We start from the raw sequence: 25274 nt of genomic DNA, 5'->3' as shown, positions 1-25274 counted from the left end.
GCCAGGGCCTTGTCAGCATCAGTCTCAGGATGGATGGGACCTGACAGGGAGGAGTATTAGTTGCTTGGGATGTGGGGGAACGGGCTGCCACCACTGGGGGGCGCTGCAAAGGAAACTGATCCAGGATAGGCAGGTGCAAGCCGCTCTTCCTTTTCCTTCTCCTCCAGTGGCCTTCTGCATGGTTCCTCGGCCGGTGCTGATACTTCCCTGGGAGTTGGTCCCTGGTGGCCCTGTGCATGCGCACGGCTGGGGAGGCAGGGTATAGGAAGGGGAAGCCCCTTTGGTTTCTGTAACACCCCCAGGGCCCAGCAGGGAAACCCCATGGGTCCTAAAAGGAAAGTGGCAGCAGTGGGCTTGGGGGAAGACCAAGAAACCCCATCTTCTCCTTGAAGATGGGAAATCCAGGGTGGGCCTGAGGGCGGGGCAGCGCTGGAAGGGAGATCTGTAACTGGCCCTGACAGCCATCTACAGAGCAGAAACACCAAAGCAATTCGGGGACCTGGCTGAGCCCTGATCCTGACCTCACAGAACCCCAACCTGGCCATGGGCTGAGCCCTGACTCTGCTCATCCACTGAGCTCTTAACTCGGCCCAAGCCCGAGCCCTGACCTGAGTCACCCAAGCGGTCAGGATGTTGGCCACAGACTGAAGTTTGTGCCCTGTCTGGTCTGAGCTCTGAGCCCAACCTTAACTGGTTCCACACAGGGCCCCCACATCATTGATAGCTCTGACCCCAAACACAGGCAGAACCAGGGCGTTGACCCCAGATGAAGTTCCAAGTCTGGCTCTAGACCAAGTCCTGAGTGCTAATCCTAGATCTGATCCTGGCTAAAGTCTGAGCTTGGCCCTGAATGAACCTGTTCTCATCCCGCCCTGACCCTGACTACAGACTGAACCCTTGACTCTGCCCAGACTGAGACCCTACCGCCTCACACAAAGCCCCATCCCAGTCACCCACTGAACCCTGACCTCCCTGGCACTCCCTCCCTCAGCCATCTGGTAAACCAGCAGAGCATAAGGATGACTCAAAACCCCAAGTCCCCTCTAATGGGCAATCCCCTTACCTGGCCATCCATCTTTGGGAGGACAATGGACTGTGATGGTACTGGGATGATGGTGACAAAGAAGAGAAACAGGAGGGGGGCTGGAGTCTCTGGGACCTACCAGCAAGCAGAGTGGGGCGGCTCGCCCGAGTGGGGAAGTAAGGGCATGGCTGGACTGTAGAGTGCAGCAGGGAGTCAGGAGCTGAGATTGACCGAAACCCCAGCTTCCCGCCACCCCCACTGCACCTCCCACCCTCTCTGGGAAGGGAAATTACATTTCCCCATTTTAGCAAGGGGTGGTGATGAGGGAAGACTCGGTGAACACAAAGCCGAAAGTAGAAGCAGGACGGAAAGTGAAACTGGACGCAGCCCCCAGTATAAGACTCCCCCTGCCCGGGAGATGGCTGTCCAAGGAGGCTGGGCCCCGCCATGGGCCAGACGGCAGGCAACCTTGGCTGGCGTGAGTTTGAGGCCAGGGGTGGGGGCAGAGGGGTGGGGGCTTGGCTGAGACTGGGCAGAGGATGGGTGAACTTGACCACTGTGGATGGGGGCCAAAGGCTGAGGGGCCGCTATGTGGCCAAGACTAAGGAAAGAGGCTGAGCAACTAACACACACACACACACAAACACACACACACACGGATATAGGACACAGCTGGCTGAAGGATGGGAATGAAAGAGGCATAACTTGGGGAGAGGGGCTGAGGCAGAGGTTAGGGCTGGGCAGAGGGTGGGGCAGGTTGGCTAGCATGAATGAGGGGATAGGAGTATAAGGGAGGAAATTTGGTGAGAGCTGGGCTGAGGATGGGAAGACCTGACTGGCATGAATGGGGAAAACTGGGCAGGCAGTTTGACCAGGATCAGGGCCAGGCAGATAAACTAAGCATTTATTTAGGATGAATGAGCCCCTGCTCAGTCAGCTTGGCTGAGAACTGGGGCTGGCTAGAGGAAGGACAGAAGGAGGAGGGGACTGGGGCCAAGGAGTCAGCAGCCTTACTGGGTCAAGGATGTGGAGTTCGAAGCTTGGAAGGAGGTTCAAGCTACCGTGGGTGATTGAAGGACTCAGAGGTGGAACCAGAGCTATAAGCAGAGGAGCCGATGGGAGGCTCAGGGTAGGGACCAAGGGCTGGAAGATGGGGACAGAACACTTAAAGACCAGGTCCAAACCCCCAGGATTGGCTGCAGAGGGGAAGGAGAAGCCAAGGGAAGGGTCTGGGGGCTCCAGAGTCCAAGCAAAAAACAGGGGGTCAGCAGGAAATGGCACAGCTCAGTTCTGGGTGGGCAATATATGGAACTAGAAAGGACCTCACTCTGTCTTAAGTCTCCAGGGTGTCAGAGTGGCCCCCAAGCCACGGAACCTGAATGCTGGAGATTAGAGACAAGACCCACCATCTTTGGAAGTCCATGGGGGTAATGGAAGCGCCCAGAAGTTCCCCTTACTCTTTATTGAGAGGACATTTCAAGGAGCAGAGCTCAGGGTTTGGAGATAGAGAACAGATAGGAAAGAGGCAGGGAAAGAAGAGGGAGTCAAGAATAGACTTTGACTTAGTAAGCTGTTTTGGTTTGGGTTTCGAGTAGAGTTGTGCAACTGCCTAGGGATTGCTAGATTTCCTTTCCCTGAAGAAGAAACTGCCCTCTTCCCAGAGCTCCAGCCCCACTGCCCCTCTTCCTTCTTTCCAGGAAATGCAGGGCGGGAGGCACTTTGAGAGATCAGCCCATCTGATCCTCCATTTTACAGATGGGAGCCCAAGGCACAGAGATCAGAGGTGGCTTGCTCAAGGGAAGAACCCAACTGAGAAACAGGGCTGCTGCCTCCCATTCCAGGCCCTCCTCCCTCTCCTGGGAGCCCTGATTCTCCCACACTGCAGAGTGATCTACCTGCCTTGGGGCAGGCTGGACCCATCTGTCCTTCTGACTCCCTGGGATAGAGCCTTCAGCATCACCAGCCCTCCCCTGGGGTTCTGGTTCAGGCCATCCAAGCTGCCTGGCTAAGCCCGGGGAATCATTGGCAGAACAGACTGTGCCCGCTGTGGTGGAGGTGGTGGCTTTCCTCTGAGGTCCCTGGAGGAAGCACTCAGGCTCTGCATTTGGGCCAATCTGGATGCCAGTTCTGGTCCACTCACCCTCTGGCAGGTCACCCTTCCTGAGCCTCACTTTTCCCATCTGCAAAATAGGGAGAATAATAGCACCCAGACTACCTCGCACCCTTGTGCGGTTTGTGCACTGAGGAAGACACCTGGCCAAGGGAGTTAGTGGCGATCAAGATGCAGCCCGAGATTTGCTTCAAAAGTGGGCACTCTGCGCCGGGCTGTGTATACCTGGGGAAGGGGCATTTTCCTTTCATTGTACAGAGACGCATACGTGCGTGCATGTGTGCCAAGTCACTTCAGTTGTGTCCGACTCTGTGAGACTCCATGGGCTGCAGCCCATCAGGCTCCTCTGTCCGTGGGATTCTGCAGGCAAAAATACCGGAGCGGGTTGCCATGCCCTCCTCCAGGGGATCTTCCCGACCCAGGGAATGAATGCGAGTCTCTTCTGTCTCCTGCATTGGCAGGTGGTTCTTTACCACTCGAGCCACCTGGGAAGCCCACAAGAGATGCCATATGGTGTCTCAATAGCTCATTAGTGGTTTTGAGGGGTCAGTGGGATGACACAGCGGGTGCCTGTAGCACAGGCTCAGAAAAGGCACGGTCCCTTCCTTCCTTCGCCCAAGTTCTCCTCCAGCTCGCCCCTCATCTTGTCCACTCCCCTCCCCCATCTCTTCAGGGCTCAGCCTTTTGCTGCTCTTCTTGCTTCTGGCTCGAGCTGGTGTCTGGGGATTCCCGAGGCCCCCAGGGAGGCCCCCCCTGAGCCTGCAGGAGTTGCAGAGGGAGTTCAAGGTCAGCCTGCATCTCGCCAGGAAGCTGCTCTCCGAGGTTCGGGTCCAGGCTCATCACTTTGTGAGTTTCCCTAACGCGGCTGGCTCTGGGGATGGGAAGATCCCCAACCCCCTTGGGCCTCCACTTAAAGACCTTGTCCCGTAGGCTGAATCTCACCTGCCAGGAGTGAACCTCGACCTCTTGCCTCTGGCAGAGCAGCTCCCCAACGTTTCCACGACCTTCCAGGCCTGGCGTGGCCTCTCTGTGAGTAGGGGACTGGCAGGGTGGGGCAGGCAAACTGGCAGTAAGGCTGGTCTGGGTCCATGGAGATAAAGTCCACTGAATTGAAGATGGATTTGGGGATAAATTGAAGCAGAGCGTCTGGATGAGGCTGGATAGGTCATTGAGTATAAAGATGAGGCTGGATAGGTCATTGAGTATAAAGATGAGGCTGGACTAAAGAAATGGCATTAGGAAGAATGTAAGAATGAAGCCGAGCAAGGACAGAGGCCGGGATGGGAATAGAACGGGATTGGGGATAGAGATTAGTAGGGAGGAGGCATGCAGTTGGTATGAGGAGTGAGAATGGTGAGAGGTTAGGAATGGGAAGAGGTTGGAGATGGGTGAAAATGAAGTGGGGGACAGAGGAGGAGTGAGGACTGCTGGTGAAGCTGGGACTGGAATGGGGGTGGGTAGAGCTGGAGATGGGATGGAGACACGGTGACAGGGAGGCTGGACACATGGAAGAGGGATGGCACTGGGATAAGAAGGGGAATACGGATGGGAAGGAAGGTGGAGACAGAATAAAAACAGGTGAGGAGCTGGAGCTGGGATGGGATGGTAGAGAGGGAACAGAATGGGGCTGTGGGTAGAGAGTGACAGGAGGGTGGAGATGCGGTTACGGGTTAGAAGTGAGTTTGGGCTTAAGACTGAAAATGAGGTTGGCAAAGGAGATAGGATAGAGATCAGAGACCGTGGAGATAGGAATGGTGATGAGCACAAGAAAGAAGTGTGGATGGAGATGGGGTTAAGGATGAGAATAGATATGGAGGGACTTCCTGGTGGTCCAGTGGTTACGACTCCACGCTTCCACTGCAGGGGGTGTAGGTTCACTCCCCGATTGGGGAACTAAGATCCCGCATGTGTGATGTGGCCAAAAACAAAAAAAGCTCTATCAAGAATAGATTTGGTGATGGAATGGATGGAGACTGGAGTTGTGTTGGGGATGGGACCCAGAGAGAGATGAGGTGGGTTGCAAGTGGATCCTTGGCCTGCAGGCCTTTCCTGATGCCTTCCCTTCCCCTGCCACAGGACCCAGAACGACTCTGCTTTCTCTCCCTGACACTTCGTCCCTTCCATACCCTGTTGGGAGGGCTGGGGAAACAGGAGTTCTGGACCAGTTCAGAGAGGATGCAACTGCAGGCCACGAGGTTGGATCTCCGAGATTTGCAGCAGCATCTCCGCTTCCAGGTAGAGTGTCCATCCACCCTCCTCCACCTCCAGAGACCAACACACAAAACTAAGGCTCACTGGCTCTTTTTTTTTTTTTTGTAGTTTTTTCTTTTATTTTTCATTGGCTCCCTTTTAAAACACTCCCCCTGCCCAGACATAGGGTGTCTGGAAGGAGATGCTGTGTGTGTGTGTGTGTGAGTGTGTATGTGTAGGTGCACGAGGCCCTGGCTCTGCCCCCTGAATCTCTTCTTTTGGGGTCTTGGTCTTAAATGAGAGACGCCAGGACAGCACCTAGCATCAGCAGGTCCTGCAGCCAATTAGGTTTCCTTCTCTCTCATCCTCTGACATCACCAGATTTTCTTGAACATTTCAAAGGGAAATAGGAATTTTATCCTTAATAAAAGGAGAATAGAAAAGGAAGACAGCATAAAAACTAACCAGATCACCTTTATGCCCATTTCTGATCCTAAGATGCCTCTTGAGAGAGGAGCTTCTGGTTCCCTGGTGGCCTAGTGAGACTCCTACTAAGCCTCTTAGGACTCCAGACTTTCACTCCTGGGGACCAGGTTCAATCCCTGGTTGGAGAACATCCTTAAACCCTGGACCACAACCAAAAAAAGAAAAAAGAGAGAGAGAGAGGAACTTCCAGAACCCCCAGTCCCCAGGGCCAATCCTGGGTAACAGCCTGCTCTGTGAGCACCATCTTGCCTTGTGACTTCCAATTTTTTTTTGAACCAAAAAATGAATCAGGCAGTTCACATGAAACGATGACATCATGGAAGATGTGAAGTAGGGGTTATCCAGGGAAATCTTGACTTTGTGGTCTCTGATGTCACTCTATACCATGGGGCACAGAAAGAGATAAGGTTTCACTTGGGGTCCCAGGCTGGCCATTCTCTGACCCCCTGGGCCTCTCCTTGCAGGTGCTGGCTGCAGGATTCAACCTTCCTGAAGAGCATGAGAATGAGGAGGAAAAAGGACTGCTTCCAGGGGCTCTGGGTGCCCCCTTGCAGATATCTGCCCAGGTGTCCTGGTCCCGGTTCCTCTACACTTACCGGTTGCTACACTCCTTGGAACTTCTCTTATCTCGGACCGTGCGGGACTTGCTGCTGCTCTCCCGGGCCGGGAACTCAGTCCAGGCCTTGGGGTTCCCCACACCCAGCTCCCAGCCCTGATGGAGTGACCTCTTGGCTGAACCCATTAGGACTTGAGGACTGGAGTCTGGGCCATCAGACAGCCTCCAGCTCATTTGCCTTAGACAAGGCACAACCCCATCCCACACCCTACCCAATAACTTAAGGCCCTCTGGTCCTTGTCAGATATTTATTTCTTAGATATTTATTTATTGTTTAGAAAAATGAAGGTTTATTTATTGTAATGGGGGCCTGCTAGTCATCCTCAGACTAGGCCACCATGCTGTCTAATAAAGCACTCCCACCCTCTCTCTGCCTTGGTTTCTTTCCAGAGAAGGGGTGCCTGACACCCTGAGGGGCCCTGGTGCAGAGGCTGCAGCTTTTGGCCACCCTGGACTCCTCTCTGCTCCTCCATTTTGAGGGTTTCTGGCCCACCTTCTCCCACTCTGGTTTGTTCAGCTGGTGGTTGCCATAGTAACCAGCAGAGTTCCTGGACTCAGCTCCCATTCTGGAAGTTCCAGGCAACCAGAATGCTTCCCTTTGATTGCAAATGGAGCAATGACCCTTTCCTCCAAGCTGGCTTCAACCTCAGAGGTTTGCGTTCCTCCTCCACAGCGCCGAGGGCCTGGTCAGGGACGGGGTTGGGAAGAGCAAAGAGTGGGTGCCGTCCGAGAGGGAAGGCTGTAGGGAGAACTGTCTCTGTTTTCACTCGGTCTTCTGAGCAGCTGAGATAGATTTAGGAGGCAGGCAAGGCAGGCCCTCAGAGAGAGGCAACCCCAGCAGGGCAGGGGTCCATCAGCCACACTGAAGAGGCAGACTCCTTAAGTTCACAGTTCTCGCCGGCATCTGGTTCTGTCTGCTCCACGGTGACACACGCAGCAACTCAGGCCCAGGGGGGAGGTTGGGGGTGTGTGAAAAGGACGTGTCCAAAGTGACAGAGGGAGTCAGGCTGAGCAGGGTTCAATCCAGCCGTCCCAGAAGCCTTGCTCGGAGCCTGGCTCCCGGGGCCTTGAATCCCAGTCACTGGGGCTTTGGCTGGCCCAGCCGGGCTCGCAGTTCCTGCATCATGCCTGGGTGTGCCAGGCCAAACCTGCAGATGGAAGACAGGCCATGGGGAGCTGGCCTCCAGGTGCTGTCAGCCTCTTCCCCAGGCTGGCCGGGTCACCCCACCACCCTGTGCTCACCCCTGTCCCAAGGGACTTCTCCTGGCCGGCAGTGGAGTCCCTTCAGGCCTGGGGGACCTTGGCTCCGGTGGCTGCTCTGGCTGGAGTCTCTGCTCTGGGGCTGATGGCTCCTCCTCAGGTGGAGGGCTGGGAGGCCCCTCGGGTGGCTCAGGGACCGGGGTCCGGCGGAAAGAGGGCCGGGAGCGGCGCTGCGAGGAGCTGCGGGACAGGAATACTCGGCTCCTCGAGACAGAGACGTCCAGGCGGGACCCGGGGAGCAGGGCCTATAGGGAAGAGGGCACAGGGTACCACGGGGCCAGCTACAGCTTTGGGATTTTGCTCCGTCCCGCCCTGGACCCCACCCGGAGCACTCACCTCACCCCACTTGCCGTGAGCATCCTGTCCAGCACTCCCGTCAGCCTCCCTTTGTGGTCCAGGCCCAGCCTCCGCAGGGTCCTCATCGGTCGACTGGTCCTCCTGGCCTTGGACACCCTCCAGGCCTTGGACAGCCTCCAGGCCTCCTGGATCAGTCTCTGCGGCCTCTGCCTTTTGGCCTCCAGTCACCCCGGCATCCTCCACGTCAAGGGGCCTTTGTGTTTTTCCCTCCTCGGGGTGCTGGTTCCCATGCTGCGCCTCACCGCTCTGCCCCTGCTCCCTCACTCGCCATCCCCCAGTCTCTCCCTTCCCACAGTGCCTGCCCTCCCGGGAGGTCCTCTGCCCTCAGCTCCTGCGAGCCCGAGGGAAAGTCATCCACCCCACAGATTCCTTCTGCCCCTGCTGATTCCCCCAGCCCCACCGGCTCTCCCTCTGGCTCACCCTCCAGGGTAACCTCAAGGGCCTCTGCTTGGCTACCTCGGCCAGGCACCTCCTCCTCAGCTGAGCCCTCCAGGCCAAACTCCTGCCCCCTTCTCTTCTCTCCCTCTGCAGCCTCCACCAGCTCTTCACCTCTGTGAGCTTCCTCTCTCCCTTCCAAATCCCAGCCTCTCCCAAAGGCATCCCCAGCCTCTCTTTCAGGCCCTTCCCCAGGCCCAAGGGCCCCTCCTTCCAAAGCTGCCTTATCCTCCACCATCTCGACAGCCAAAGAATTTGCCTCCAGTCCCTCGATGCCCTGGAGGCTCACAGCCTCTGCCTCCAGCCTCCAGCCTCTCCTGGAGGCTCTGTCCTCCCCGCAGGGCCCAGGGGCCTCTACCTCTTCCTCCTGGGTTTCTCTGGTGTCCGACTCTCCCAGGAACTGGCTGGTCCCTGCCTCTGCCCCGAGCCTTGTGCCCCGCTCCTGGTTCTCTGCTCCCGGGGCCTCCCCCTCCTCTGCTCCATGCCAGGCCTCCTTTGCTTCCATCCACTCCCCACCTGCCTCTGGGATCGCTGGCCGTGCCAACTCTTGGCCTCCTCCAGCCTCCACCACGGATGCCTGGCCTCTTGTAGCCTCCTCCTCCCCCTCTTCAGCATCTCCTTTTTCCTCCTGGGCATCATCTCTCTCCACATCCTTTCTTCTGTTTTCCCAGGCTTTGGCCACAGAGCTGTTAGGCTTCACATGCCCCACGTGCCTGGGATATTCCTGCAGGCTCCTCCCTGTCTCCTCTCTGCTTGGGGCTAGAATGCTCCGGAGCTCTTCTTTACCCACCGGCCCTTCTTCAAGTTGCTCTGCTGTGGTCTGTGGCCCTCCCATCAGCTCAGGTTCTTGGCCTTCAGTGACCTTGTGCTCAAGGCCACCCCACTCCCCCTCCAGTGCTTCATTCCCTGTCTGAGTCTCTCCCTCCCCGCTCTCCCCATTGAACTGCTCGGGCCTGGCCTCTGGGGTTGCCTCCAAGTCAGCATCCCCTTCAGCCTCATTGGCTACTTTGTCCTGGGGCAGCTCAGCCTCTGCGGCCGAGCAACTCTCCTTCTTCTGCTCCTCAGCCTCCTCTGTTTGTACTACTTCCTTGAGACTGGCTTGACCAGCCTTGACCTCTGAGTCTTGCCTCCCCACGGCCTCTTCCTCAGCCCGATCTGCCTGGTCCTCAAAGCCCTCCCTTACCTCCCCCACTGACCTCGGACCTTCCTCAGCCTCCCTCCCTGCTGCCTGGCCTTTGGCTTCTTCTTCCACTCTCCCGGTTCCTAGGACCTGGGTCTGTTCAGGGAACAGGCTTGCTTCGGTCTCTCTGTTCTCATCCACCTCCTCCTCCTGGTCTCTCTTGGAGGTCTCCTCTAGGGCCCAGACTCTCCCAGTACCCTCTGGGATCCTTTCTCCTGGGACTGCCCCATATTCTGTCTCCTCGACTCCTGGGAGGTCAGCCTCCTCCCTGACCAAGCCTTCCCCATCCTCAAATTCTGCCCCTGGTTCCTGCGTCCCCTGTGCCCTTGTGCTTCGGCCACACCTGACCACTGGCACCCCTTCTTCCCTCCCAGCCCCTTTGGCCCCAGGGCCCTGGATCTCCTCTGCGGCTGCCTCACTGACCACCTGCTCTGACTCCTTGCCATCCCCTGCCACCTTGTGCCCGTCAGCACCAGCCTTCCCCTCAGGCTTCTTGTGCCAGGTCCGCTCTGACTCCACCCCTCCCGCCACTGACTCTGCTGCCCTGACCTCTTCCTCCTCCCATTCCCGTGTTCCCAGTGTCTCCTCTCTCTTCACTTCCTGCTCATGCTCCTGGCTCTCCAGAGCTTGGCTCCTCCTATCTTGACCAGCCTCAGACCCTGCCTCAGACTTCTTTCTGGCCTCCACGGGGATACCTGAATCCTGGCATCTGATGGCTTTGGCTGCCTCCCTGTCCTCAGTGTCCTGCCTCTCAGCTTGAGACCCACAAGAGCTGCCTTCTCCCCCACCCCGGGTCTGTTCTGTAGCTGAGCTTTCCTCCCAGCATCTTCCAGTCTCTCCAGGCTGTCTCAGCCCTCCATCCTCCTTGCTTTGACTGCCTCCAAGACCCTCCAGGGCCTCCTGGGCTTCCTCTTCCACCTTCCCCAGGGGCCTTCCTGCAGCCACCTCCCTCAGTTCCTCAGCTGCACATGCCTCCTTCCTCTCTACAGTGGGGACTTCATCTCCTATAAGGTAGGAAACAAAGGTGCTGAGAGACTCCTAGGAAAAAAGAGGGAAGAAGACAAAAGGCATTAAGGGGAGGCCCAGCCCTTTCCCTGGGGGTCCTGGACCAGAGGAACTCAGGATAAGAAAGAGGGGTTCTAGGATCTGGGGGAAAGAGGAGGACAGGATCTGCAGAAGGAGTAGGAAAGGGCCTAGATGAGAGGTCTGTGGATGTGTTTGTGGGGATTGGGGGATTGAAATCCAGAGAATATTGGGCTAACAGGCTGCGTGATCCTGGGGAAGGAATCTGGGTCTGAGGAGAGACTCAAAGGGAGAAAGGAAGGTGAGGCCCTAGAGAGCAGGGTGAAAGTCTCCAGCATCTCTATGCCCCTCTCACCAGTGCCCCCCTCAAGGCCTGATGCAGCCCAGGGAGATGTAGCCGGAGGAAATCCATCCTGTCTGTCTCTGTCTGTGTGTCCAGAAAACGGATAATGACTGTCCCCACCCACCGAACCAGTCTTCCCCAGTACCCAAGACACTTCCTCTTCCCCTGTCTCTTCCTGACGTATCCCCACCCCAAGCCCTGCCCACAGATGCTTCCAGCGCAGGTTGGGAAATAGGTATCTATCACATAAGGGATGTGGATGTGCATTTGGAGCTAGAGAGCAAGGGAAGAAGACCAAAAGGGAAAAGTGGGAGCTGGAGACCTCAGAATTGGGGTCTACTGAGGCAGTAAGGGGCAACTGCAGCTCAAGTGACTCAGGTCTTGTATTTACACCTCGGCCATTTCCGTCTCCCCTCAAAGCCACAGCCTCTCTGTGAGAGGAAGCTGGGGTTTGTGGTTCCTGTTTTGCCTGGGGACAAGTAGGAGTGAGCAGGGGGCTGGTAAGAGCTCTGGTTTCCCATTTCAGGGTCATTAATGCTTCCCCAAGAGGAAGAAAGAGCTGGATTGGTGGCTCCAGCGCCCATTAGCTCATCTGTAGTCATTCTTGCAAAACGAAACTTGGCTACACTTTGTATTGTGGTTATTCACGTCTACCTCCCACCTTCGAGTTCCTTGAAGGAGGAGGCCATGTATGACATGCTGCTGAATTTCTAGAGCCAGTATGGGTAGTAGGATCCTGTTTTTCACTGGTTGAGTGATCTGGGAAGCATACCAAAGGGGGTACATTTCAAACAGCAAGTCTGAGGGCCTGGTGGGGAGGAAGAGCTGGGAGAGGTGGGCACTGACTGTTGGAACCTCACAAGAGAGATTAGCAGGGGAAGGACGTGATGAAGAAAATGCAGGATGCTACTTTACCACCTAGAGGAAGGTAAGAGAATAAATGCTCCTTATTTGGGACTACGTGAAATGACTTTAATCTACACCTCTTCCTCTATCCCCTCCTGGAGCCTTACTTTCCAAATTTTCAATGAGAGGAACTAGATGAAATCGCAGACTCATAATCTCCGGCCTTAGAATCATTTGGTCTAAGCACCCTTAATGCAGGCAGGAATCTGCAGCCAGCTCAGCCAGCAACCTTGCCCATGGTGCTCTATTCTTAATGCCGAGTTTCTAAAGTCACCTTTAGGTCTGATGTTGTATGATCATCAGTAGCTTTCCTTTTTTGTTTTCTCATCTGTAAAACCAGGATTGACCTACCTTGGTTCTAACATAAATTAAGAAAAGAGTTCTCTTAACTCTTGGATACTGCCAAGAGATAAGTCATGAAATCTTTTTAGGTGGGTGCTATCTTTACTTACAGTTTCTAAAGCAATCTAAAGGCAACAGATAGGAATAAGAATGATGTGATGCGGCTGCCTTTGTTGTCAGCCAGAAAAAGTCTGGGGTAGCTGTGTGGCCATATTTGTTTCTGGCAGTTGCAGGCCGTGATAGAAGCTGAAGCCGTTGGTAGCCATGACTAGTGCTGGCACAACGTTCAAGGCCTTGGGCGCTGCTGCCTAACATCATGGCTCTTCTTGCTTATCCTATACACACCAGTTTTAAACCGGTGGTTCCAGGGTTCTCCCAGCCTCTATCTCTCCTACGCGCCGAAGTTGGGAAGGTCTAAAACGAAGTCAGAGAGAAGACCCGGAAGTGGTGAGGACCTTGAAGCACGTGATGAGGGACCCACCGGTGCTGTCACGTGACTGTCTGTTTAAGGGTGCGGGTGCGAAATGTTCAGCTGCTCTTAAAGGTACAGGCTGCAGGGCCCCCTGCTTTAGAGGGGACGGGGGCAGAGTCCGACAGCGGGGCGTGGTAGGGCGTGCGAGGGCGGGAGATGGAGCCCCGGGTTAGGGTCGTGGCTCGCCGGACGTGAGTGCAGCTGACTCGGAGCTGGGACGGCAATGGGGCGTTGATCCCTCTTACCTGTCTCAGATCCTCATCCGTCCCATTGGAGCCAACTTTGAACTCTCGCTGACTTCGGACTCCCTGGGGGACCAGAACTTGATGCCATGGGAGGCTGTGCGGGCTCACCGCGGCGCCTTTCGGATTCCGAGGGTGAGTATAGCCGCCGACCCTCACGGGATTGACTTCCTCTGTCCTCGCGACGTACCTGACAGGCTCGGGCGCTGGTCGGCCCCGGGAGAATATCCATGGGACCATCGTGCACCTGAGACTGGGGTGGGGGTCATGCCCTCTTTTTCTCCCCCTTTCAGGGGAGGAGACAGACCTGGCACCTCGGCCTCGGCTGCAAGACAGTCAGGGCGCCCATTGGAAGAACGCGGTGGGCTTCTGGTGAGTGGCCTGAATAAGTAAAAAGCGTGTGGGAAGAGGGAAGCAACAAGAGGAAAGAGGAAAGAAAGAGTTGGGTTTCAGAAAAGGGAGCTGAATTCACAAAATATTTTTGTTGTTTGTTGTTTTAGTCGCTAAGTCGAGATTCTTTTGCAGCCCAGTGAATTGTAACCTGCCAGGCAGGCTCCTTTGCCAGCAGGATTTCCAGCAAGAATGCTGGAGTGATATGCCATTTGCTTTTCCAGGGGATCTTTCCCACCCAGGGATGGAACCCACCATTTCCTGCCTTGGCAGGCAGATTCTTTACCACTGAGCCACCAGGGAAGTTTTTTTTTTTTTGCCCCGAGGTCCACTGTAAATTTTCCACATTTCACTCATTCACTTTCAGTCAGTTCCGCATATCACCTGGAGGGTTATTTTCTTCTTGTTTTTACTGCAATCAACTCAGCCTTTAAATTTGTAAATACTTGTATTTTTAAAAGAAAACAGTAAGTCATTACCCTAAATGGAAAACCAGTATTTTCTTAATGCATTTTTTAATAAATGCATCACTAACTTTAAAAAGTTTTCTGTCTGCCTCCTGAAATCATTCAAACACTGAGCCTTGGGAAATAATTTTAGCACTAACTTAAACATCAGGGGGGCTTCCCTGGTGGCTCAGCAGTACAGAATCCACCTGCCAAGCAGGAGAACCAGGTTCGATCCCTGGGTTGGGAAGATCCCCTGGAGAAGGAAATGGCAACCCACCCCAGTATCCTTACCTGGAAAATCCCATGGAAAGAGGAGCCTAGCTGGCTACAGTCCATGGCGTCACAAAGAGTTGGACATGACTTGGTGATGTTTACAACAGCAGCAAGCATCAAGGACTTGGGTAGCAGATTGGGTTGGAAGTGAGGCTTCTCTCTCTGAGCCTCAGTTTCTCAGCAGTAAAATGGGAGGAGCAGCAGTACCACTTCGTAGGCTTGTGAAAAGGACACATGAAATTCTATTGCTGTGCCGTGTTCCCTACCCATCACTGACAGCATCTGTGGGAGATGAGAGTAAGTGAACAAGATCCTTCATAGATCGTAAAGGGTATTATCTTCTTTTGATCTCTACATCACTCTGTGAGATAGTCAGCAGGAAAATTTGTACCCCCATTTTACATATGACTTGACTGAGTCCACTCAAGTAGGAAGTGGCAGACTTGGGACCTGAACATAGTCCTTTGGGTTTCAAGCCCCCAGGATCTTTCTGCTGTACCACAGTTGGAGACAGTGGATCCGTGGATGAGAAATGCCCCAGGAACTGAGTCATGATGGGAGCTTGGAGGAGAGAATCATCAAGGATGACTTTCTTCTCTTCCTGGGAGAGGTCTCAGAGATTAGATGTGAACCTAAATTTGTCATCCCGAGGCCTGTATTTTGGACCCTCCCACTACATGGGGATGTGGTCAGAAGACAGAGGAAAAATAAGGCATGGGAAAGTGAGAGGTTTGGTGCTGGGACGGTGGATAGATTGTAGTCCTAAATAGAGGTTGTGATCTATTGTCTTTTGTCAATTGTATCTCAATAAAACTGGGGGTGGGGGGACTCTGTCCTGCTCACTCCAGGCTCTTGGGCCTCTGCAACAACTTCTCTTACGTGGTGATGCTCAGCGCTGCCCACGACATCCTTAGTCACCAAAGAACACCTGGGAATCAGAGCCATGTAAGTGACCCTCTCTACCACCACCACCAGTCGCTGTGGGAAGAGGAGGGACTCACCTCGGGCAGAGACCCACTTGAAACACTCATGGAATGGGGTGGGTAAGGGGTGGGGCAAGATGGCTAAAGTTTCCAGACCTCAGAGCAGTAAGGGCCTTTAAGAATCAACTGGTATGGGCTTCCCTGGTGGCTCTGTGGTAAAGAATCTGCCTGCCAATGCAGGAGACAAGGGTTCAATCCCTGATCTGAGAAGATCCCACATGCCGCAGAGCAAATAAGCCCATGAGCCACAGCTATTGAGCCTGTGCTCTGGAGCCCAGGAGCCGCAACTCTGGAGCCTGTGGGCTGCCACTCCTGAATCCTGAGTGCCCTAGAGCCCCTGCTCTGCAACCAGAGGGGCCACCACAGTGAGAAGCCTGCCCACTGCAACTAGAGAGTAGCCCCCACTTGCCACAACTAGAGAAAAGACTGCACAACAATAAAGACCCAGCACAGCCAAAAGTAAATAAAATTTAAAGCTTTTTTTTTTTAGAAAATAATCAATTGGTGCTTGCAAAACCAATTGCAAACTCAAATTTTGGCTAGGTGGGACTATGGTCTAAAGTATGGTTTTTTAACCCCAGCATTATTGTTGACATTTTGGGCTGGATAATTCTTTGTTGGGTGACTTTCCTATGCATCATACGATGTTTAACAGCATCTCTGGCCTCTACCCACTGGGCTCTAATAGAATGTCCCTCACCCTCCAGTTGATGACAATCAAGAATGTCTCCAGACATGGCCAAATGTTCCCTGGAGAGTATAATCACCTTTGGTTGAGAACTTCTTGTTTATCATGAGCTGGAAGAGGCAGGCCTAGGAGGAGCAGCTACCACCTTGCAGGTCCAACAGGGAATTTGGCCCAAGACCACATTTTTCTGGAAACCTAGGTTTTTAAAATTAAAGTTCCTGAGTGTGTTACCCAAATAAAGTCCGTTTACAGGGCCCCCTTTGGCATGTCGACCATTAATTTGAGACTCCCGTGGAAACCCCCTCCCCATTGTGCCCATCAAGTGAGATCTCAAGAGGCCAGGGCTAAACCAAGGACATCCTTCAAGTCAGAGCAAAGCTGGGAATGGAACCAGGCCTTGTTTGTCTGCCCTCCTGCCTCCCTGGGTGAAAAACTTTCTTCTCTCCCATCAGGTGGACCCAGACCCAACACCCACCTCCCACAATAGCTCATCTCGATTTGACTGCAATCCTGTCTCCACAGCAGTGAGTACCCATCTGGTCCTCCCCTTCCCCTTCTTCTGGGTCCATAGATCCCACCCACTCAGAACCCAGCACCCATGATTCTAATCATTAAGGCTGCCATCTACTGAGCACTTCCTGTGTGCAGCATGAATTAGCTTATTGAATCCATATAACAGTACTGTGAGTTAGGCTCTATAATTATCTCCATTTTCTAAATAAACTGAAACTCAGAGAATGTGAATACTGAACACATAGCTCAGGAGCAGCAGAGCTGGGACTGGGATCCAGACCTGTGTGATGTCTGAACCTGTGTGTGTAGCCCATCTAATAGGATTTCTGTCTTTCCCTGGCCACTGGGTTGGGAGGCTTGTCCCTGGGAAGGTCTGGGGTCTCATTCGATTCTCTGATCCCAGGCGGTGCTTCTGGCCGACATCCTTCCCACCCTCGTCATCAAATTGCTGGCTCCTCTTGGCCTTCATCTGCTGCCCTACAGGTCTGGGTATGGGCTGTGGGAGGCAAGGCAGGTGGGGTCTGTGAGTGGGGAGGCGAGGAGGGCTGGGGAGCTGGGAATGGTAGCTGACCATCCGCATCTCCCACCTCCCTTCAGCCCCCGGGTGCTCACCAGTGGGATCTGTGCCGCAGGAAGCTTCCTCCTGGTTGCTTTTTCTCATTCGGTGACGATCAGCCTGTGTGGTGAGTGGGAGGTTTTATGTCAAGTGGGGGGTTCAAAGGATCTACAACAGACAGGGTAGTCTCCCCAACTTCCCAGAGGAGAGAGATCATGTTTTGTAACCCTCAGACACCTGCTAAGACTGTCACAGTAGGAGACGGGAGATGAGGTCAACCTGGAGGGATAGGTAGGGGAAATGGGAGAAAATGGACAGAATAGATGGAGATCGAGATGAGCAGTCACCAAGAGTTTGTGATGGAGGTGGAGGAGGCTTCAAGGACAGGGAATTCTTGGGAATTCCCTGGTGGCCCAGTGGTTAGGACTCAGCGCTTTCATTGCTGTGGCCCAGGTTGGAAAACTGGTTAGGGAACTAAGATCCTGCAAGCTGCACACCCAGCCAAAACAAACAAAAAGAATGAGTTCTTACTCTTAGTTTGATAGCTGTGTGGGTGGAGGGTGCCATTCCCTATGAGGGGACGTACGAGCAAGGGGCTTGGTTCTACTTCACATCTGGAGCCCAGCCTGTCCAGGGGAGCTGTTTTTATTTATTTGATTTTTGGCTGTGTTCGGTCTTCCTTGCAGCATGAGGGCTTTCTCTAGTTTGTGGCATGTGAGGTCTCTAGTTGTGACTCAGTGTTCTCTTGTTGCGGAGCATGAAGTTGGTTGCCTGGCATCATGTGGGATCTTAGTTCCCCAACCAGAGATTGAACCCACATGCCCTACACTGGGAGGCGGATTCTTAACCACTGGATCAGCAGGAGAGTCCCAGGAGATCTCTTTTACAGCCCCTCCGTGCAGAGGTAGAGGAGGCTGTGGCCACGCCTGCTTAGGGGCTGTCGGGGAAAGGCTGGGAGTGGCCACTGCCATGCTTGTCTTCCCCCAGGTGTGGTCTTGGCTAGCATCTCTTCAGGTCTGGGGGAAGTCACCTTCCTCTCGCTCACTGCCTTCTACCCCAGGTAAGCAGGCAGAGCAGGGAGTGAGGGGAGGGTGGGGATCCCGCCGCTGGCTGTGGTCCTGCCTAGTACTACTGTGTTCTCCTTCTCAGGGCCGTGATCTCCTGCTGGTCCTCAGGTACTGGGGGAGCAGGGCTGCTAGGGGCGCTGTCTTACCTGGGCCTCACCCAGGCTGGCCTCTCTCCCCAGCACACCCTGCTGTCCATGCTGGGCATCCCCGCCCTGCTGCTGGCCAGGTAAGCAGCCGGGATTCAAGGATCGAGAACTTGACCATGATCCCGATCTTCAGATCCCTACAGCCAAGTGGGAGGATGTGGCTTCTCTGACAGGCCTGGGTTTGGATTCTGGAGCCTGCTCCTTGTTAGCTGTGTTACATGGGACAAGTTGCTTTATGTCTCTGACCCTCAGTTTTCCCATAGGTGGACTCTGTTCATTTTGTGTGTATTTTCATGTGTGTTAGGAAAACATTTTCATTAGTCAGTCAAACCTGTGATTTCACAGAAGATTGCTTAGGACCAGGCCATGTAGCAAAAGGGAATCAATTGAAAGGGAAATACTAAATTAAAAATATGATATACAGGAGGGATATGGACGTGGCAAATATCATGAAGGCAAAACATAAGTGACCGAACTTTGGGAAGTTCTGGTCTAGTACAGGATGAGCGCATCATAAATGGAAGCTGGAGCGATTATTGGGACTTCCCTGGTGGCTCAGTGCTAAAGAATCCACCTGCCGATGCAGGAAACTTGGGTTCAATCCCTGGGTGAGAAAGATCCCCTGGAGAAGGTAATGGCAACCCACTCAAGTATTCTTGCCTGAGAAATCCCATGGACGGAGGAGCCTGGCGGGCTACAGTCCATGGCATCACAAAGAGTCTGAGATGACTTAGTGACTAAACAAGAGTGATTATTAGAAAAATAACAAGAAGGCAGAACTGACAGGCTTGTTGTGAGCCGAGAGTCAAAACGAGGGCCTGTGGATTAGAAACAACAAGGATATACATTTCAGCTCCAGAGGAAGAAGCATTTTTGCACAGTTGGAGGCTCTCTGGCCGGGTTTGAGGTGTCTTGGAGGAGAGGAGGAACGATAGGGGCTATCCTGGGAGGGAGCGGCCTTTCCAGCCCAACAGAGGCTCTTCAATCTTCTCTTCATTATGTCCATTTCTAGCTATTTCTTGTTGCTCACGTCTCCTGGGCCACAGGATCCCGGAGGGGAAGCGGATTCAGACACATCAGCTCGGCAGCCCCTGATCAACAACGAGGCCTCAGAGTCGAAGCCAGGTAGGAGACTCAGGAGCCCCTCAGAGCGGTGTCACTTTCTCTCTCTGGGTTTCAGTCTTTTCCTTTCTACTGTGGGAAGTTTGGAGGGGACGTGGATGGGCATGTCGGTTATGATGAGAGCCAGTCACATTCATCGAAGAAGGAAATGGCACCCCACTCCAGTACTCTTGCCTGGAAACTCCCATGGATGGAGGAGCCTGGTAGGCTGCAGTCCACGGGGTCGCTAAGGGTTGGACACGACTGAGCGACTTCACTTTGACTTTTCACTTTCATGCGTTGGAGAAGGAAATGGCAACCCACTCCAGTGTTCTTGCCTGGAGAATCCCAGGGACGGGGGAGCCTGGTGGGCTGCTGTCTATGGGGTCGCACAGAGTCGGACACGACTGAAGCGACTTAGCAGCAGCAGCAGCAATCACATTCATCTTTTCAGGAAACACTCGTCTTTGGGACTTCCTTGGCAGTCCAGTGGTTCAGACTCTGTGCTTCCAATGCAAGGGGCGTGGGTTCAGTCCCTGGTCAGGGAACTGAGTTTCGATATGCCATGCAATATGGCCAAAAAAAAAAAATTTATCAAATACTATGTGTTATGTCATTTGTAAACAAATAACTGGATCAGAAACTCATTTTCACATGTTGTTGATTAGTATTAGAAGAGCATGACAGAGTGATGTGCTTGGAAATGACATGGTGCAAAGGAGAGGGGTTCTACTTAGAGAAAGTGCTCATCGAAGGCCTTTTTGAGGACATCTCATTGGGCTGAAATATGAAAGACAAGGAGTCAGTTCTGTGTACATTGGGGTGAATAGGTTCCAGGCAGAGGGACCAGCAAGTGTTAAGGCCCTGTGGTGGGAATGAGCTTGGATCTTCAAAGAAACAGAAAGAGGGGCCCAGTGTGGCTGGGAGCAGGGCCCTGTATACCACCATCAAGCTGTAAGCTATAGGGACCTCCCTGATGGTCCAATGGTTAAGACTCTGCCTTCCAATGCAAGGGGCACACAGGTTCAATCCCTGGTCAGGGAATTAAGATACCACATGCTGAATCGTGTGGCAAGAAAAAAAAAAGGCTAAACAGGAGTCATGAAAAAGTCTTTTATCTGGTTACTTTTTTTTTTAATCATGGTAATATCCATACCATGAAGTCTAGCAGTTTAACCATATTGAATTGGACAGTCCAGTGGCCTGTGTGCATTCACATTGTAGTATTGGCTGGTTGATTCCTGCACACCAGCACCCCTTTTTCTGAGTCAAGGTGCTGACCTCACCTGCCCTTCTCTCCCTACTGCCCTGCAGGCTCCGGCTCACCCCTCTCCCTTCAGGAAAGGTGGACCGTGTTTAAGGTACAGACGATGGCTGTGGCGTGTCCCCCGCGGCCAGCGTTCCTCACCCGCCTCCCGCTCATGTCTCCTGACTTTCCAGGGCCTGTTGCACTACATCGTCCCCTTGGTGCTGGTTTACTTTGCTGAGTATTTCATCAACCAGGGACTTGTGAGTGAGGGCTGCCAGGAGGGGTGTGGGAGCAATGATGGGGTGGGGAACAACAGTGTGGGTGGGGACCCACATGGCCTTGTCCATCTCCCCTGTCTGCTCTTTGCTGCAGTTTGAACTCCTCTTCTTCCGGAACACGTTCCTGACTCATGCTGAGCAGTACCGCTGGTGAGAAGTGTTGGGGTGTGTGGCAAGACTGGCAGGGGGCTGGGGGCACCCCTTGATGATAAGGACTGGGGTTGGGAGGGGCTGCCCTGCCGAGGAGGCACCAGAGGGGCTTCCTCCTTCTCTGTGCCCCATCGAAGGTACCAGATGCTGTACCAGGCTGGTGTCTTTGCCTCCCGCTCCTCCCTCCGCTGCTGTCGCATCCGCCACACATGGGTCCTGGCCTTACTGCAGGTACTGAGCCCCTGGCCCTCACTTTCCTCCTCCCTTGGCTCCCAGCTTCCCCAGGTTCCATCATTTCCCTCCCTCAGCAGGGGTTATTGATCGCATCCCATCATGTTTTAATCATGGGGAATGGAGGCCAGCAGGGGTCTGTGTAAGTTGCATGGCCTCAGGTGCCCAGCAAACCCTGGTGCAGATCCCAGCTTCTATACTAGGTAGCTGTGTGATTTAGGGCAGGTCTCTGAACTAATCTTGAACCTCAGTTTCCTCCTCTGTAAACTGGGCATGGTTGTAAGAAATGGAAATGTGAAGCATGAAAGAGCTTGTGTATCATGTCTTAATCAGTTAGATGTCTATTTACCCAAGCCTCATGCAAAGAGACAGACTTTCAAAGAATGTTTCTGACAATCAGAAAACATCCTGTTCTTTTATCCTGGGTGGTTAATTACATAGAACCAGTGACTTTGTGAGTAAAGTAGGTTATTTATTTCAAGACTGGTGAGCAAATTCATGGCAAAGGTCATGTAAGTGATTAAGCTTTAAATGAGCAAAAACACCTTTCCGTACAAAAATTTTAACGAAAGGAATTTTACGTAACCAGCAATCATGTTTCATTGTCATGCGATTAAAGCCACCGAAGGTAACTAATAAACCTTCAACTTTTTTTTTAGAAGAAAACATGATTTTAAACATTCATATATCTTTTTATTTGTTTCTAAATGTCAGAGTTCTTGGTCAAACAAAAGTAAGTCCTTATTGTGTGCTCAGCCACTCAGTCATGTCCAACTGTTTGCGATCCCGTGGACAGTACCCTGCCAGTTTGCTCTGTCCAGGGGATTTTTTTCCAGGCAAGAGTACTGGAGCAAGTTGCCATTTCCTTCTCCAGGGGATCTTCCAAAACCCAGTGATTAAATCCACATCTCCTGCTTGGCAGACAGATTCTTTACCACTGAGCCATCAGGGAAGCCCAAAGCAAGTGGTTGGCAACCTCCAAATTATTTTAATATCCCTCTGGACCATGCTCTTAGGAACAGAAAGAAAGAAAGAAAGTAAACTTGATCAGTCTTCAACTGAGAGACCCCATGGACTGTAGCCTGCCAGACTCTTCCGTCCATGGAATTTTTCAGGCAAGGATACTGGAGTGGGTTGCCATTTCCTTCTCCAGGAGATCTTCCCTACCTAGGGATTGAACCTACCTAGGGTCTCCGCAGGCAGACTCTTTACTGTCTGAGCCACCAGGGAAGCCCAGAAGGGCATATAGAAAGGTGACCTTTAAAATAAATCTCACAATGGTCCATCTAGTCAAAGTTACGGTTTTTCCGGTAGTCATTTATGGATGTGAGAGTTGGACTATAAAGAAAGCTGAGCACTAAAGAATTGATGCTTTTGAACTGTGGTGTTGGAGAAGACTCTTGAGAGTCCCTTGGACTGCAAGGAGATCCAACCAGTCCATCCTAAAGGAAATCAGTCCTGAATATTCATTGGAAGGACTGATGCTGAAGCTGAAACCCCAATCCTTTGGCCACCTGATGCGAATAACTGATTCACTGGAAAAGACCCTGATGCTGTGAAAGATTGAAGATTGAAGGCTGGAGGAGAAGGGGAAGACAGAGGATGAGATGGTTGGATGGCATCACTGATGTGATGGACATTGAGTAGGTCCGGGAGTTGGTGATGGACAGGGAAGCCTGATCTGTTGCAGTCCATGGGGTCTCAAAGAGTTGGACACGACTGAGCGGCTGAACTTAAAGGAAAGTCCTTTGCCCTTTTTTAATAATTTTAACTCACTTCTATGATAACAAGGTACAGCATTAGAATAGATATACTTTAATGTTAAGTCAACTGCATGCAAATATCCTCTCAGTTTCTTCCTTATTTATTTAAACCACTGCCAGCCCAGGGCTTTGTACTTGCCAAGTTCCAAATTGTATCAGCTGTTAACTCAGGATTCTTCATTAGATGCCACTGAAATGGGTCACGTATGATTTTCGCTATAATTTTAAGCAAGGCCACTTCATAGAATTAGCGGCGTATAATTGTTTGATTCCATTACAGAAAGCATCTGGCCCTAATGAGCCAGGTGAATGTGTCTATAGTATTTCTAGGGTGACCTTGGTATTACTAGGGTGTGTTCTTTTAGATGCAGATCTGAGCCCACCTCAGGCTTCCTGAATTAGAACCTCTGAGGGCAAGGCCTGTGTAGGTAACAAGACCCACAGGCGATCTGTATGTATTGGCTTGGCCAAAAAGTTCGTTTGGGTTTCCCCATGCCATACCCAATACATTAAGCATGTGAACCCCTGAGGTGGCCTACAGACTGGGGAGGCAAACTTATGTCCCACTTGGGTCAGTAGAATGCCTTGAAGGACTAGGGCATGGAGGAAGGGACCTACACCCTTGGGTGGGGTCAACAAGCCTTCCTAGAAGGCAAGGGAACATCTAAGCCCTGGTTTCTCAATCTCAGCTTTATTGGCATTTTGGGCCTGGATGGTTCTTTGTTGTTAGGCTGCCCTGGGAGCCATAGGATGTTGAGCAGCGCCCCTGGCCTCTGCCTACTCCATGCCCGTAGCACCCTCCCTCCCCAGGTGTAACAACCAGGAACATCTCTAGATGTTGCCGCATGTCCCGTAGGCGGCAGAGTCACACCCAGTTGAGAACCTCTGGTCTCACTTAGCATCTGGTTGGTAAAATCAGGGGGAGGGGAGACCCCTCCATTCAGGGAGCGTTTGGGAAGAGGAATGAGATCATGGGAGTGAGAGTGGCCTTCATCCAAGCTGAGCCGTGAACAGTGGTGACTAGGAGAGCCCAAGTAGGGGACCGCAGGCTAGCATCCCAGACGATGGGAGTGACACGGGCACAGGGAGGAGGGGAGGAGACCCCCAGGGTCCAGGCTGCTGGGAAGCGGTAGGGAGAAGGCCTCCCCCAGATCCCAGGGTCCGGTAGGCCAGCTGGGTGTTGGAATTTGGTCCCCGCCTATCAGCCCTCACCTTCATCAGCATTGTCCCAGAACCGGGACCACTGGACAGGATGGCACCTCCCTTCTCGCCTTCCTCTGGTCCCCGGTTCTCCCCTCCCCTCTCCCTGCACCCACAGTGCCTCAACCTGGCGTTCCTACTGGTGGACGTGTGGCTGAGCTACCTGCCGAGCATCTACCTCGTCTTCCTGATCATTATGTTTGAGGGGCTCCTGGGGGGTGCAGCCTACGTGAACACCTTTCACAACATTGCCCTGGAGGTCAGCACCAGCCGGGCGAGGGCTGTGGGTGGGCGGCCTCTCTGGGAAGAGTCCCAAGCAGGGGTGTTGAAGACTGAAGCCTCACCTTTGCTCCCCACCCTCCCCAGACCAGTGATGAGCACCGGGAATTTGCCATGGCAACCGCCTGTATCTCCGACACCTTGGGGATCTCGCTCTCAGGGCTCCTGGCCCTGCCTCTGCATGACTTCCTCTGCCAACTCTCCTGACATTCTGACTCCTTGGGACACAGGACACGCTGACCTGGGACTCTACTGATAGGTGGGCAGGTTGGACTGACCCCATGCCCACCCAGATCCCATCTATGAGGTCTATCCCCAGCCTTCTCTACGTGGCTGGGGTGTATAGAAGTGCTGAGGCCCCATTCCCCTTGGATGGAGGGGCAGCAATTTTCCTACCACTACCAAGCTGGTTTCGGGGAATTTCTTGCCATTAGACCCTCGGAATAAATGCCTATTTTATCAATTGACTCTTGTGCCATTTTTCTCTCTGAAAATATTTCCTGGGACTTTCCTGGTAGTCCAGTGGTTAAGACTTCACCTTCCAATGCAAGGGTTGGGGGTTCGATCCCCGGTCGGGGAGGTAAGATCCCACAAGCCTCTGGGGCAAATAACTAAAACATAAAACAGAAGCAATATTGTAATTCAATAAAGACTTTAAAAAACAAAAACATTTTCTTCTGTTCATAAAAATAGTCTAAGTTCACTATGGAATATATACAGGAGAGTGTAAAGGAAGCACTTCAGTAAATTGTCTAGTCTTTGAGGCTTTATTTGTTAATTCCTTTATTCATTTACTCATTCATTCACTGTGTGGGACAATCTATATGCCTTTTTTTCTGCCAACATGTAAGTTTCCAAACCTACAGAGGCTGAAAGAACTTGCACAATGAGTACTATTGTATGCCCCACCTGGCTTCTACAGTGAATGTTTTGCTCCGTTTGCTTTGTCATGTAGCCAACCTTCCACGCACA

General features: G+C 52.9%; 3 protein-coding genes across 8 annotated transcripts; 2 read left to right on the top strand and 1 right to left on the bottom strand.

The window, feature by feature from the left end:
• Positions 1-1351: 1351 nt before the first annotated feature.
• IL27 (interleukin 27) lies at positions 1352-7016 on the top strand. 2 transcript variants are annotated; one of them, NM_001164653.1, is given in 6 exon segments: positions 1472-1502; positions 3808-3980; positions 4065-4163; positions 5068-5141; positions 5291-5369; positions 6275-7016. In NM_001164653.1, coding segments are annotated over 6 exon segments (708 nt in total). In that variant the 3' UTR covers positions 6527-7016.
• On the bottom strand, positions 6658-11291 carry APOBR (apolipoprotein B receptor). Its single transcript, XM_002698084.7, is given in 5 exon segments — positions 6658-7574; positions 7669-7931; positions 8023-8332; positions 8334-10696; positions 11037-11291. Coding segments are annotated over 5 exon segments (3261 nt in total). The 3' UTR covers positions 6658-7504.
• A 1469-nt stretch (positions 11292-12760) lies between these two features.
• CLN3 (CLN3 lysosomal/endosomal transmembrane protein, battenin) lies at positions 12761-24970 on the top strand. 5 transcript variants are annotated; one of them, NM_001075174.2, is given in 16 exon segments: positions 12792-12816; positions 12999-13121; positions 13280-13358; positions 14947-15043; positions 16222-16293; positions 16686-16765; positions 16880-16965; positions 17826-17898; positions 17988-18131; positions 19064-19176; positions 20467-20513; positions 20593-20661; positions 20774-20829; positions 20967-21060; positions 24142-24282; positions 24390-24970. In NM_001075174.2, coding segments are annotated over 15 exon segments (1317 nt in total). In that variant the 5' UTR covers positions 12792-12816; positions 12999-13075; the 3' UTR covers positions 24510-24970.
• Positions 24971-25274: the final 304 nt, after the last annotated feature.

The sequence above is a fragment of the Bos taurus genome, chromosome 25, assembly GCF_002263795.3.
Source record: "Bos taurus isolate L1 Dominette 01449 registration number 42190680 breed Hereford chromosome 25, ARS-UCD2.0, whole genome shotgun sequence".
NCBI classification, from domain to species: Eukaryota; Metazoa; Chordata; class Mammalia; order Artiodactyla; family Bovidae; genus Bos; species Bos taurus.
Note: the sequence above shows the minus strand (reverse complement) of the source record. Positions and strands in the feature narration are given on the sequence as shown.

What these genes read in the sequence shown, in the direction of transcription:
- IL27 (XM_024985028.2), top strand. Translation starts at nt 1,472, where the DNA reads ATGGGCCAGACGGCAGGCAACCTTGGCTGGC. An exon ending in AGGCCTGGCGTGGCCTCTCT is followed by an intron (nt 4,164 to 5,210) that starts GTGAGTAGGGGA and finishes CCCCTGCCACAG; the next exon opens with GACCCAGAACGACTCTGCTT. An exon ending in AGCAGCATCTCCGCTTCCAG is followed by an intron (nt 5,370 to 6,274) that starts GTAGAGTGTCCA and finishes CTCTCCTTGCAG; the next exon opens with GTGCTGGCTGCAGGATTCAA.
- CLN3 (XM_059881171.1), top strand. Translation starts at nt 13,076, where the DNA reads ATGGGAGGCTGTGCGGGCTCACCGCGGCGCCTTTCGGATTCCGAGG. An exon ending in GGCCTCAGAGTCGAAGCCAG is followed by an intron (nt 19,177 to 20,466) that starts GTAGGAGACTCA and finishes ACTGCCCTGCAG; the next exon opens with GCTCCGGCTCACCCCTCTCC. An exon ending in AAAGGTGGACCGTGTTTAAG is followed by an intron (nt 20,514 to 20,592) that starts GTACAGACGATG and finishes CTGACTTTCCAG; the next exon opens with GGCCTGTTGCACTACATCGT.